At 31.7% G+C, this 15,429-nt stretch overlaps 1 protein-coding gene across 1 annotated transcript; it reads left to right on the top strand.

The window, feature by feature from the left end:
* The first annotated feature begins 1,343 nt into the window (after positions 1-1,343).
* Positions 1,344-4,983, top strand: LOC114755970 (G-type lectin S-receptor-like serine/threonine-protein kinase At4g27290). The gene is made up of 7 exons (XM_028944878.1): positions 1,344-2,622; positions 2,713-2,838; positions 3,249-3,403; positions 3,498-3,708; positions 3,845-4,082; positions 4,168-4,318; positions 4,404-4,983. Exons 1-7 carry the CDS (start codon positions 1,344-1,346, stop codon positions 4,701-4,703), a joined length of 2,460 nt encoding a protein of 819 aa, XP_028800711.1. The 3' UTR covers positions 4,704-4,983.
* Positions 4,984-15,429: the final 10,446 nt, after the last annotated feature.

Below are 15,429 nucleotides of genomic sequence, written 5' to 3'. Positions count from 1 at the left end.
TTCTCTTATTGCAAACACATTTTTCATCAAGAACCATAAACTTACTTGTGTTCTTGAAAAAAAATGAAAGAGGAAACAAAAACCTGGGTGAATTATCAGTTTTAATGGTAGATTGAACAAGAAAAAAAATAGTCACAGATAGGTAGAGATGGAAAAGTGGGCTTACAGTACGGATACGATCCAGCCCGCGGTGGTGCGGGCTTAAAGCAGTGCGTGCTGGCAGAGCCCGCTTTAATATTTTTTTTAATAAGAAATATTATTATTGTATGGATTGAGCTTAGTTTGAAATGTTAAAATTGGGCTTAAAATCTTGAATTTAGGTAGTTGGTTATAGTGAAATAATATGAAGATATTTTTAAAAAAATAACACATATTTTTTTATACATAATTAATTTAACTAGTTGTCTTATCCAAATTAATTAAGTAGATATTTTATGTATATATAAGTACCACATGTTTATTTAATCTTATAAAGGCTTGTATAGTAACGCAACAAATCAATGAAAAATAAAAGATGAACGATATTATTTATATAACTACACACACAGTTACAAATATATAAAGTGCTTAATTAATTACATATGCAATTATATGGATAAGACAATGTTCAATTATTCATGTAGAATTTGAGGATCAAAATATTTTAATTATATTGTATAATACAATTGGGAATTACATGAAAATTAAAAAAAAAAAAAAGTAGGCCATCCTGTGGGCTAGCCTGTAGCGGTGCGGGCTCAAAGCGGTACAGGCTAGAGTAGCCCGCACTTTGGCAGGTTGTCATCCAGCCTTTTTTGGCAGCCTGGCGAGCGAGGCCATTAAAATTTAATGTATTACCGGCTCTATAAACAGAGACCGAGAATTTAGCACCACCAATATTATGATCTGATGACTTAGCTGCCAATAACTGTTCTGCACAGTCTTGACCATAAGGCCATAAAGACTTGGAAGATACGTCAAAAACTTCAAGCGGCTTTTAGGAAAGTTTAAATGAAATCAATGACCTTAAGTTAGTAAAGTTAATAGTAAATGACTGCAAACACTTCACACTTTTTTTTAACCCTTTTTCATTCTAACATCACCAAATCACACATGGGATTCTACTGCTACTTATGTACAAGTTAACCAGACTTTGCAAGGGAAGCAAACTGGTCAGTTCATATTATGAAAAATCCCATGTTTTAAGTGCTATTGTCAAGACCTAACTTTGACTTAGCCAAGTTAGTAACAGAACAAGAATCAAACTATGGCGTCTATATCTCAACTCACTCTCTGCATTTGGAGACACTGAAGCTTTCTATATTTGTACCAAAACATCACAGTAACGTGAAGGATAGAATTCTATGAGCATCCTTTCTTTCATATGCATCTTTACTTACATACTAAGCCCTTCTCTAAGAGTTTCCCTCGCGGCTGATTCCATTGCTGCATCTCAAAGCATCCCGGATGGCATGACCTTGGTTTCCCAAGGAGGAACCTTTGAACTGGGATTCTTCAGTCCTGGAAGCTTTAGCAAACGTTATTTGGGAATGTGGTACAAGAAGATCCCAGTTAGAACCATTGTGTGGGTGGCAAACCGCCAAACCTCAATCAATGGAACGTCCGGCATCTTAATGTTAAACAGTACAGGCAGTCTAGTCCTCAGCCAAAATGGCACCGTCGTTTGGTGTGCAACCCCTCAAAGACAAGCAAGAAAACCAGTGGCTCAGCTTCTTGATTCTGGCAATCTTGTGGTGAAAGATGAGGAAGATGCAAACCCAGAAGCCTATTTGTGGCAAAGCTTTGATTACCCATCTGATACAATGTTGCCAGGTATGAAGATAGGGTGGGACCTCAAAAATGGTCTGAATAGGCGTCTAACAGCATGGAAGAGCCCAGAAGATCCAGCTTCAGGAGATTTTTCTTGGGGCATAGAGATCTATAACTATCCTGAATCAGTTATGAACAAGGGACAAAAGAAGTATTACAGACCAGGACCTTGGAATGGCTTGTATCAAAGTGGTACACCAGAACTAAAGCCTAACTCTTTGTTTGATTACAACTTTGTCTTTGATCAGAATGAGGCCTACTACACTTATACTCTCAGAACTAACTCTTTAGTTTCAATATTAGTTATGAACCAAACCAGTTATGTTCGTTATCGTTATGTCTGGGTGGAAACAGATCAAAAGTGGAGGATTTATGCATCACGTCCAGGGGATTACTGTGACACCTATGGCCTATGTGGAGCCAATGGGCATTGTATCATTACTGATTCTCCAGTCTGTCAATGTTTAAAAGGGTTCAGGCCTAAGTCACCAGAAATGTGGAACTCAATGGACTGGTCTCAAGGCTGTGTTCACAAAAAACCATTAAGCTGCAAATTCAAGCAAAAGGATGGGTTTCTAAAAGTGAGTGGCTTGAAACTTCCAGATACTACCCACACTTGGTTAAATCAGACTATTGGCTTAGAAGAATGCAGAACTAAGTGCTTAAATAACTGTTCTTGCATGGCATTTGCAAATTCAGATATTAGAGGGAAAGGAAGGGGATGTGCCTTATGGTTTGGAGATCTAATTGATATTAGACATATGGCAGATGGTGGGCAGGATCTATATATTCGAATGAATTCTTCAGAATTAGGTAAGCAGTACAACAAGTATTTATTTTCTTTTTGAAACATTCAATACCTTCACTGTGTATTAATCTCATCTTTTTGTTTGATTCAATTAGCTGAAGACGCAGAGCAAGGGCATAAGAAGTTAACAAAGAAAACTATTGCCATCATTGCCATTGCAACTTCGGTGATGCTTTTACTTGGGTGCAGTTGCATCCTCAGAGTCTACAAAAACTATAATGGTAAAGGGATCACCACAAAGTTTTTGGAAAATGTTTAGTTTCATGTCTTTATGCTTTTGTAATCAGATTCTTCTGCTCGAGTATTACATGTAAATATTTTTATGTCAGTACAAAACCATTGCTTCTTCAAAAGTAATTTCCCCCATCTGAATCGTACCCAAGCATGTGATAGTAAAAACCCAAGGAATTATGTACTTTCCCCCCGTTGTTTTATGTTTCTTTACAGAAATTTGACTATTATGAAGTAACTCCCCTGCATACCAATATATATGTGTTTGAAATCTATCTTTGTACACAATATGGTTCGGCTTTTTTTTTTTTTGGTAATGTGTATATTTTGACCATGACAATAAGTATTACTTAACTACTTATGCTTGAAACCAAGCTAAAAGCTTTTTCTATTTTGTCAGACAAAGTTAAAAGTGTAGATCAAGATCAGAACAATGGAAAACACTCTGAAGATTTGGATCTTCCATTTCTTGACTTATCAACTATTGTCATTGCCACTGGTAACTTCTCCATTAACAACAAAATAGGAGAAGGTGGTTTTGGACCTGTGTATTGGGTAAAATTTAGTGTTTCACTATAAGAATTGTAAAAATGAAGTCGTATTAATACTGAAAAGATGATCTTAGCATATTACAAATTTGGATGTGCAGGGAAAATTGGTAAATGGGCAAGAAATTGCTGTGAAGAGGCTTTCAAAAAGTTCAGGACAAGGAATAACTGAATTTAAGAATGAAGTAAAACTGGTTGCAGAACTCCAACACCGGAATCTTGTAAAGCTTCTAGGATGTTGCATTCAGGGAGAGGAAAATATGCTAGTTTATGAATACATGTCTAATAGCAGCCTAGACTCCTTCATTTTTGGTACGGAATTGTTATACTAAGAACAAATGGTTCTGGATATGGTACTTTAATGATTTTGGTGCACTTAAAAGCTTAGGATCCTTGAAGTTTGAAAAACTTGCAAACTTAGATAATTCATTCATGCCAAATGAAACAGATGATACGAAAGGTGTGGTTCTAGATTGGTCTAAACGCTACCACATTATTTGTGGCATTGCTCGAGGACTTTTATATCTTCATCAAGATTCCAGACTGAGAATCATTCATAGGGATCTCAAGGCAAGTAACGTGTTACTTGATGACACGCTGAACCCAAAGATATCTGATTTTGGATTGGCAAGAACTTGTGGAGGAGACCAGATTGAAGGAAGCACAAACAGAGTAGTAGGGACTTAGTAAGTGTCTTACTTGCAATTAAGCTCCATATTCTTCATTACGGTATCCTTGTTCACAGTATTTTGTTTCCCTTGTGTCTTACAGTGGCTACATGGCACCTGAATATGCCATTGATGGGGTATTTTCAATAAAATCCGATGTCTTCAGCTTTGGCATTTTGCTACTGGAGATCATATCTGGCAAGAGAAATAGAGGGTTTTATGATGCAAACCACAGCCAAAACCTTATTGGTCAAGTAATAACTTGAGATACGCTTGGTTATACTTGTCTTATATATTTTTAGCCATATTAAATCTGACACTAGTTTGCCCGTGTTCTAGGCATGGAGAAAATGGAAAGAAGGTAAGGCTTTGGAACTGATTGACAAGAACGTTGAAAACTCATGCATTGCATCAGAAGTCCTACGTTGTATCCACATCAGCCTATTATGTGTTGGCGAACATCCAGAGGATAGGCCTAGCATGTCCTCAGTGGTTCTAATGCTGGGAAGTGAAATGGATTTGCCTAATCCTAGGCAACCAGGTTTCTATTTGAACAAGTTCTCAGTGGAATCAAATTCTTCCCAACCAGAATTTGGTACATCGAATGAGATGACAATTACTCAATTAATAGCCCGATGAAAATCAAAGTATTCAAGATTCACATGTATATCATTGAACCATTCCTAGTATTTTGTAATTATTCCAGAACAACCAATGCATCACACAGGTATATGTCTAGTTAAAGACGCAACGTGCGAAGCCATGCAATTCTAATACATTAACAGTACACAAGTACCTTGCATGGTAAGAATTTCCTATGTAGGTATATATTACTTTGTTTTGATCAGCAAGTATTATATGGAAGACAATTGATGTCTGGATTTGTTGGTACGAGAGGTTAAACTGAACTTATCTGAAATGAAGTTCATGATATGTGAAAAGTTGACAATATTATATGACTAGCTTCATAGCCAGCTTATGACTTTAGTACTCATTGATTAGACTGCATCATCATCAAAATTTGCAAACTTGGGCAATCTTAGGCCTGTCAATTTTTTTTTTTTTTCCCAGGGAAGCAAACGTTTCTTCTTCTTCTTCTTCTTTTTTTTTTTTAAAAAAACTTGTACGTAAATATCAGAGACTCGAACATGCTGTGGTGACCCTCGGAATTTCATGGTTTTAGGAATTATGGCATGAATCTTAAAGGGGATGATGAATTATTTGGAAGAATTCTTGAACTGATCCATGAACATTTGAAATGATTTATGAAAGATCTGGAGATGCTTTTTGTTTTTTTTGGGCATAGGTTCAGTTTTAGGAGTTCTCTCTCCTGATGTTCTCTTATTTTCCTCTCTTTTTCGCCCTATCCAAATAAACTTGTTCCCGCCAAACCAGCGTATGCATATACTCCATAGTAGTAGCTTCTAACGTCGGGCGTTGACCTTTAAATAAGACCATTAATAAATAATAATAATATTCGCCGGGGCTCTTCTTTCTTACTGCCAGAATATTTGCAGATATTAAAATAAGCCCCATGTGCAACTAATTCAAGAGCCCAGCCCACTAATTATTGATACAGACATTCTCTAATCTTTCTGTGTAAAAGGGACTTAAAATTTTAAATATTGAAGTCATAAAAATTTTCATAATAATTTCACAATTAATTTTTTACCTGACATGTATGTAAAAAAACGTTTAAAATCAATTCATGTTTTATGAATTTTTTTAAAAGAATAGAGAAGATACAACAACAAAAATATAAAATAATACATAGTGGGCTAGTTGGGCTTGACAGCACCCAAGCCCAGTGCCCATCTCGATTCTTTCTGCCAATTTTCTTTATTTAGCCCAGCCCAGCACGGTGAGAATTATCTTCCTGTAAATCCATATCCATGGCGGAGTGTTGCCGTTGAATGGCCGTCGGAGTGTTGCCATTGAAGGAGGAGGAAGGACGACGGACCGGCGACGGAGGATGAAGAAGGTTGCTAGGGACAAAATGAGGGTGAGAATATTTTCTAATGGAAAATCATGTTTTCCATAAGTTTAGGTTAGGAAATAAATTTCCATAGTTTTGGTTAAAAGAAAAGGTTCTCAAGAAATTATTTTCATGCCAACCAAACAATTGGAAATGGAGTTTCCATTTCCATTTCCATGGAAAATGTTGATTTTCCTAGTGAACCAAACTAGAGTTAAGGGTATATTACTGGGAAAAAAAATTGGCATCTACTTCCATATGTAAAATTTCTAATTAAATTAACATATTTTTCATGATATTGAAAAAAAAAAAAGTACTAGTATTTGTTTTCTTATAAATAGAAATCGAGAAAGAAGTATTGCTTGCTACCTTTTATGAGCTACAAAGTTAATTTCTACTCATTATGTGATTGTTAAGCGGCTAATACGTAAATGATTTTTGAAGTGTTTATTAAGTTATAATACCTACTCCTATCTAGATACATTGAAAAACATCACATTAGTTTAAGGGACTTAACTATGTTATAATTGCGTGGTCAAAACACAAAGTGACGTCTGATAAATATAATAATATGAGCTCAATCATTTTTATATATATATATATATATATTAGATTTTGGCAATTTATGAGGTGAATGATTAGGCTATAAACTATGTATCAACCTAATCAATCAGAAGAAATGGAAGTTTTTAGAACGTAAGATTATATATATTATGCCATGTAAGCTTGTGGAAAATCTTTAACAAAAAACTTGTCGTTAGCACAAAAATAATAATCGAATAATATTGCAGGTCAAGTTCCAACTAATTCCCCTTCTTCAATTCCAATATAATTCATATTTTTCATACAACAATCTTCTTTTTTTGAGACAAAAATTGCTTAGGTGAGTTATATTCCATAAGTTTATTGACATCAGAACATAGCTCCAGATTTAGAAAATGTTCATAGAGATACTTACATATTATCTACCAACAAAATTTTTATATTGATAATGGGATTGAAACTTATAACATTATAGGTTATAAGCCAAGTTCTTACTAATTCAATCCGACTCTGTAGGCTAGGAGAACAATCTTTTTTTCTTTTTGTCCCTAAGCATAGGCATCCTTCTATTAGAGACAGTCCTATTCAAGTTACTGTCAAGTACTAAATGTAGGTATTTCTCCTAAAAAAATTAAATATTGATTTATCATGTTACGAGGAACTAGTTTCTTTTTACTGGATTCAACTCTAATTGGTGCAAGAACAATCTTTGAATCACACAACAAAATCTATGTTGTAAGATTCGTCGGTTGGCTCACGTAGGGGTGTGGGTGCAGCCCACCAAATTGGTGATGTGGCCAACTCACCAAACTGTGGGCTGCCCCTTTTTTTTGTTCTGTTTTTGTAAACAATTTTTATTTCTATTTCATGTTTACTTTCTTTCTTTCTTTTTTTTAATTGATAGAGTGACCAAGGAGGATTGGGTCTAGCAGCTAACCTCTCATAACATGATAAACTAAGATTTGAATCCCTGCTGGGAGAAGTACCTATATTTAGTGCCCGACAGTGTCTAGAAAATATAATTGCCTCCAATAGGAGGATACATATGCTTTAGCAAAAAAAAAAGTGATAGAGTGAATATCCAAAATAAATTATATATCTATATTCGTAATTTTTTAGGCTATTTTTATGATATAGTTTTCATGAAAGTATAAAAATAATTTGAATTTAGTTCAACAAAATTTGTAATTTATATTCGGCAAAATGCTAATTTGTTTTGAGACGAAAATTTAAACTCCGATTGCTTGACCCATTGTGTATATGAAACTATGTCATTTTATACCACTCATTATCAATTTTATGCTTTGAACCAGCATTCATACTCATACAATATATCAATATATATCATAAAATTCTCATAAAGGGGAAGCATATGAAAGAGCAAGTAAATTGGCCTATCATAATTAGAATAATTTCTTTAAAATAGATATATGAGCTTATGACTTGCAAATGATGCACCATGCTATGCACTTGAATAATGGATAGCTAAATATTATAAAATGAGGAGATTCTAATTGATTATGATTAAGACGGATTTTAATTTACTCATATTTTCAGGACTAAGTAAGAACTTTTTTATTAAAAAAGGTTAACTTATGTAATTCTACTTCTACGAGTGTGAACCCACTAACAAATTATAATTACTAATAAAATAAACTTTTACAAAATTAAGATAAACAAATAAAGGACGTTATCTAAGACAAATCATATACATCATGATCTCATCATTATTCGTAAGTTATTAACTTTCCACAAAAATCACACAATAATAACTGATTCTTTAAGGGTTTTTTTTTTTTTTGCAGTAAAAGGTGTGGGAAAATACGAGGCTACTAGAGAATGAAGAATGATGCTCTTGTTTCTTAAAATTTCATGTGGTTTAGCACAAACCAATGATGAACCCAGGCCAGAGATCAAATTAAAGTCCTGAATAGTTGTTAATGAACACTAATAACATAATTATAACTAATAAAGCATGTGTAAAAGATGGTTCCGGTTGGTGCTTGACAATCGATCGAAAGGCTTATAATTTATATGTGTGTCTGTCTCATTTGACCAAACATTGTTCACAAAATTTAATTCAGATTGCTTCATCTTAAGCATGAAATTAAAGTATCCTTCAATTATTTGATATATTTCTTTCTGTCTTGTCCTCTTTGAAGACGTAACTGCTAGCGTGAAGGAGAGGTTTATTTTTTTGGCATTTTTCAGTCATCTTGAAGACTTAATGACAGCGAAATTTATTATTTATTATCTGAGGGATTGATGTAAACTTATCAACAGGAAGCTCATAAAAATCAAATTTTTTGAACCGAATATGTCAATATAATAATCCTACTACGCACAGATCAGAGTGGTTGAACTCTGCAGAAAAAAACATGTTTTTAACAGTAAACAGAAATTGAAGAAGAAGACTTTTTTCTTTGGGGGGGGGGGACGTCAGATTGAAACTTGAAAGCAGAAATCTTTGTCACTCACTGATTGCTTCATTTTAATAAACACATGCTGTTATATATACATATATATATTTATATTCATATTCTTATATATTCTCTGTACTAATTTGACTGATGAAGAGCTTTGAAAGCACATATTAATTAATTAACATGCCCATTTTCTTGACCATTATTTCAGATAAAAGAGAAGTTGTTTACTTTTTTCATATGTGGATGGATCGACCTGTGTGTGTGTGTGTGTGTTAGATTTAAAATAAGTTGTATTTTTTATGACCAGCGAATTGTGTGATTTCTTATACTTCTATATTTTATAGAAAGTCAGGTTCTATATACTATATTATCTCGAGACGTATATTTCTGCCTATGCGACGTAATTAACTTGTGGACAGTGTGACTGCTTCATGTAAATTTATTAGATATATAAATATTTATATGGATTGATGCACAAGATCACTGATAAATTTTCATCATTCCTTTATTATTATTTTTACTATTTACTTTTATCACTGATAAATTTGTTAGAATAATTCTACTTAATTAGCAAATACTAGTATTTATTACCAGAAAGATCATGATCTGTTTGGTTCAATATAATATAATCCAAAGAGAAAAAATAACTAAAGGCACCTTTTGACCGAAGCAACCCAATTCATCCAATTAACTCGATCAATCCGACTTTTTTCTGCTTAGAATGACAATGGAAATTGACTTTTTTAATTTCAGGAATGTCAAAAAGTCTACTAGCTAGAGATTTGAATAATATATTATGTTGTGTGAAGCTAGCTATATTATCAAATTTTCCTGTGTGAAGTAAGACTTATTAATTAATATATTATGTTGCTTGGATAATATATTAATCCCCTAAAAGAAATAAATAAGTTGCAGATAAGTTTAAAGACTCTTTCACAAGAAACAAAGGTCGATGAACTTACTAGTTTGCACAAAAGCAGACATGCATACATATAGCCTTCAAAAGGATGATAAAAAGTCAATGTGTTTAACCAATCATATTTTAACTTAACCATAATATATATATATTAAGAAGCTAGATCAATCATTAAGGGACTAATAATAACTCAGAGGAATGAGAATTAATAATGCAAGAAAGGTTCTGTTCCTTCTTTAACCCTTCTTGCTTATTCAAGAAACCCTATATATAGATCAACCTTATGTCTATAGTGTGGTCCTCAATTAAAGGCTTAATTACTATAATACATACAGCTGCCATTATAATTTCAGATAGATCAAAGAGAGGTAATTCTTTATTCTATCCTCTTCAATTATCCCTTAATTAATTATTAAACAGAGAGTTTAATAATATGATTAAGGCGAGGCTTATATGGAGTAGGTGAAACCTGCAGAAACATTGAAGATGATTGCTATAGAATATGCAGAACATGTCTCAAAACACGGCTATTAATTATGTTTGTATCACTTTCAGACTACTTCTTCTGCTCCTTTCACTGATTAATTACAATAATTAATTATTATATCATAATTATATTAACCACTAGTGAGTTATCTGTTACACAAGTCTCTTCTTTTAATACAGAATCATTATATCAAGAAGAGAATATAATGCTTGGTATACGTGCGATATTTGGCCCAACACAGATTCATCATTAAAATAATAAGAAATAGGAATCAACTGATAATTTGGACCTAAATTGATCATTTAATTTAGCTTTGACTGTGTATGTGTATTGTGTGATTGAGATATTGGGTCTATTTAGAACAACTTATAAATAGTTTTTCAATCGTAATTTATGAAATATGAGGCAAGTATGTGAGGAGAGTTTTATTTCAATTTACATGATGTGTACTTATGAGTGTTTTTCATCGTGATCCCAAACAAAGCCATTATATTGGTTTTAATCAAAATAATCTAGAGTCTGACCCATAATCAGTTAGACTCGGTCGTCCAAGCAGGATTTTTGAACAGTATTTTTAGTTATTGACATCTTTAATGGGAAGTTATTAGCTCTTTAATTATCTAATTAGCTCGAGATATCTAGAGAACTATTGCTTCAGATCTACCCTAACATGACAAGAACTATAAGAAATCGAACTGGTCTCTGTGTGTCTATTAAATATATTCATATATATATAACAAGCTAAGTATCACTCAAATTAAACTCTTACACGGGAAAAAAAAAAACCCTTAATTTAATCCTTCGAATTAGAGCTAATTAAGTAGCTAGTTGGGTATAGGATTTGAAAAATACAACATGAGTCTCAGTTGCCAAGTGGTCCAGAAACATTGGAGATAAAGAGGAAAGAGGGCTTATGAGTGGTTGAAGGCGGTGAAGATACTAATAATTAAAGCTTATCCATATATATATATATAACTGCATGCATGAAATTTTATTGGCTCCAAAACAAAGCAGAGATAGATATATATATATATATATATATTGTTTATATAGTATATGTTTGATGTTAGATTTATGTAGCTATCATTGGAAAAAACAAGCAGCACAAGTGTTATTGTTAGCTAGGAAGACATTAGGCACAAAATAAAGTGTTTGATCAAATAAGCTTCCCTTTTTTTTTTTGCTGAAGAGGATAATAAAAACTATTGTTGCTGCTAATATTTTTTGAAACATTAATTATCATTACACCCTGGTCTTGTATTCTGCTTGTGAAACATGGCACCACCCTCTTACGTATACACACACTCACACACAGAGATTATATATATATATATATATATATAATGTGCGTTTTAATTTGATTGGATGATGAGGCAATTAAGAAAGGGACAAGACCAATAGTTACAGCTACTGTGTTTAACTGGTGAACACCATTGATACGTAAAATAATGTGCGCGTCTTCTAGAAAGTTTTGATTCGACAAATTAACCCTACTCTACACATGTTATATTATATTAATATGAATGTGAGTAGGAAAATTATTCTTTTAAAAAAAAGATTTGAAAACTAAGTACCAGCTATAATAATAATAATGTATTTGAAAGAAGTATAAGCCAAATTCAAAGGTTTGAGTGGATCAAAATAATGATATACTCCTCTTATCCTATTTATAAGTCACTTCCAATATGTTTCATTTAAACCAAAAAAAACTTTAAATTTCATTAACTTTCATTTAAAATTCAACAACTTTTCGATTTTATCCCTATTTAATATACACTAAGCTTCATGTAAACAAAGTCAATATAATAATAAATGAAAGGTAAAATTGTACATCTATATAAAAAATTTCTTCCAGTTCCCTGTAAATAGGACCAAAAAATATTTTCTCTTTCTGCCTGTAAATAGGACCAAAGGAGTACATATAATTAAACTAATAAACGTGTCTTAATTAATTAGTGTCTCGTCATTTAAAAGATGTTTAATGAAGCAAATGTTTCATATGGTGACTTAAATTTTGTGTTGTTTAATTGGTGTGATTAATTCGGCAAACCTAATTCAGCAGCAACCTGAGAAACTGGTTCTGGATTTAAGGTTTGTCTTTCTCTGTTCTATATCACACACACACACACACACACACATGCATAATTTTTGCCATAATCCAATATAATAATTGGTCCATATAAGACTTAAGAGACATTTCATTTCTCATTTAATTTTCTCGCTCATACGCAATCCCCTCCTGCCAAAGCTAGTAATTAAAATATTTGATATTACATTTTATTTTAGAATAAAAATCAAAGAGACATAAAACTGATTAAAAATACCAAAATAATTTTATATAGATATAGCGTAAAATTAAGGGATACAGTTTCTCACTTTCTTGTATTTTTATTTTTAACTTATTGAAAAATTTGACCAATAAAAATTAGTGACAAAACTATAACATATAAAAAACTCTTCTTTTTTGTTTTTGGAAAACAAACTTATTTACATCATATTTTCATTAAAAAAATGGCAGATACTTTTTTATAAAATAATCATATATTTTAAAAGTCACATTGCTATAAGGTTACGGCATAGATTAAATCTTTAATTTTCTTGTGACAAATTTCTCTATACATAAACAGAAGAAATATAAGATTTTTACTTATTATATCATATGTTCTATTTTTGATATATGTCTCTGTCTAATACAACTCATATGTTAGACAAAAACAATTAGATCTAGCTAAATTAATTAATTTTTTATTTTGTAAATTAGAATGTCATGGGGAGTACGGTGGGGAGAGTGGGGCAAGGGTCACGTGTGGGGTGGGGGCCATTTGAGAGGGTACCTAGTGAGGAGGCAGTCAAAGCACACGTGTCAATGTCCAGTGACTATCGCCCACGTGGGTGCTGCCACGTGTGAAGTGACCCCACAAAATGTAAGCCCCTCCTGGCTACGATAATCAAATAATTCAAATTGTTCGAAAATTTACGACTTAGAAGTTGAGAAATATTTTTAAGTTGAATTCCATGCTTCATTTTTCTCGGTAACATATTTTTTAATTAATTATTAATCTAATAGGCGTGCTAGAGTTTTGAATGATTATTAATTAGCATCCTTTAATTATACTGTGAGTTAATTAAATCATATTAATTTCAACAAAATTATGAAAAACGCCAGGAACATTAATTTAAAAAGTCATTTAGACCATTAAATTTCCTCAGTCATCAAGGGCAAAGGCGAGAAAAAGAAGGTTGTCTTAAAGTAAGATAGGAATTAAATCACATAAAAGTAAATGAAATATTGCTTGTTCATGCTAGTACTTTTATTAGTTTGAAAACTTTTCCATGAATAGAAGTCAGTTGTCCTTCGCCTAATTCTTGTCATAACTGCTTCCCATCTTTATCATGGCTGGCTCCATGATTAGTAAAGAAAATATCAAGTCAATCAATAAATGTTAAAAATGCCCAAATCTTTAGTACTGCTCTTGCGTTGAACGTATGACTTAGTTGGAAAGTTGATGTACATATTTAAAAAAAAAAATTAATTAACTCAATTGATATTCTTTCAACAATAATCAAATAGAATGGGAAATGATGAATCAAGAAAGATGTTTAGAGTATTTTACAACAACAAAAATCATATTAGCTAATTTAACTAACATTCCTAATCTACTCAAATTAGTTCATTAAGTTTTACATTAAAAATCGGAGGAATAACTGTTACTCATATGTTGTAACATGGTTGGGAGGTAAACTGTTTTTTTTAATTATATTTATAAGTCATATTATTAAATTTTTCTTGTGAACACACATTTTTATCCTTCATTTATCTGTGTGCAGATTGTTATTTTATTATGAAGCATATATATTAAACATGGATAAAGATAAAAATTTATTTATTAAATTTTACAATATAATTAATGAGATTTAAGATTTTTCTTGTGTGAATTTTTTTTCCTTGTTTGCTATTTTCTATTTGCCCAATGAACGGAACCAACAAGTATTAGTAATAGTGAAAACTGAAAAGGGTTATAAGTGTTTAAATACAATAATATTTCTTTAATAATTATATATATTAAAAATATTTGGGGCAATTATAAAAGAATATAAACAATGAAATGTGAAAGTTCCACTCTTTATCAATTAACATCAAGCTTTTTGCCTTTTGGTTTCCTTTGTTAGTTATTCTACCACAAGTTCAGTCCCTTTCTAATGATTCATTTTTGCCAAATATATATCTTTAGTGATGTATAATTATTTAAAATTATTAATCTGAAGTAATCTAATGACAAATACAGATCACGATTCATAAGGATAGAGCTGTAGAGAAAGTGAGATTCACTTTGAGGATTTGCTGGAAGGCATTCAAATCCATTTTGCAATTTCTCCGGTAAAACAAAAAAAAATCTGTAAGGAAAGATTAGTAGGATCAGCATATTATGTATAATAAAATGTACTACCTCCTATTCTAATTACAAGATCTCATTTGTAGTTTATAAATTTTTATAAACTACAGACGAGATCTTATAATTAAAATTGGAGATAGTAATAAGTTGGCATTATAGGTTTGTTATAGAATTATTTATTTAAATTACATAAACTTTTTTCCACTTACTTAGAAGCACATAGAAAAAAGTTGTATATATGGTTTCTATAGGCTTCTTTTTATTTTTAAGAAAATTTATATAATTTTTAGAATAAAAGTACACATATGTGGTTTAAGTTAAAATATGATTGGTAAAAATAAAAAAGTGATGAGTAAAATAGTACAACATTATTAATTAATATTGCCTCCGGTTCTAATTATAAGATGTTGTTTGTAGTCTACAAACGAAGTCTAATAATAACTAATTAAATTAGATTAAAAAAGTTAGGTAAATTAGTTAATTATAAGAAATATGACATGTTTTTCTTAAAATATCATAATTATCTTTTTTAATATGCTCCCTTTTTTCTGTTTGATTATGATTAAGAGGATATCAATAGCAGTAATTTAAAAAAATAATAAATATAAAAAAATGCCTTATATT

This window comes from Neltuma alba, unplaced genomic scaffold (assembly GCF_004799145.2).
Source record: "Neltuma alba isolate B1F8T4 unplaced genomic scaffold, ASM479914v2 tig00001359_pilon, whole genome shotgun sequence".
NCBI lineage: Eukaryota > Viridiplantae > Streptophyta > Magnoliopsida > Fabales > Fabaceae > Neltuma > Neltuma alba.
The sequence above is the reverse complement of the archived record's forward strand: the minus strand, read 5'-3'. Positions and strand labels throughout refer to the sequence as shown.

Coding starts and splice junctions, on each gene's coding strand:
- LOC114755970 (XM_028944878.1), top strand. CDS start 1,344: ATGAGCATCCTTTCTTTCATATGCATCTTTACTTACATACTAAGCCCT. Junction 2,839..3,248: donor AGTCTACAAAAACTATAATG/GTAAAGGGATCA, acceptor CTATTTTGTCAG/ACAAAGTTAAAAGTGTAGAT. Junction 3,404..3,497: donor GTTTTGGACCTGTGTATTGG/GTAAAATTTAGT, acceptor TTGGATGTGCAG/GGAAAATTGGTAAATGGGCA.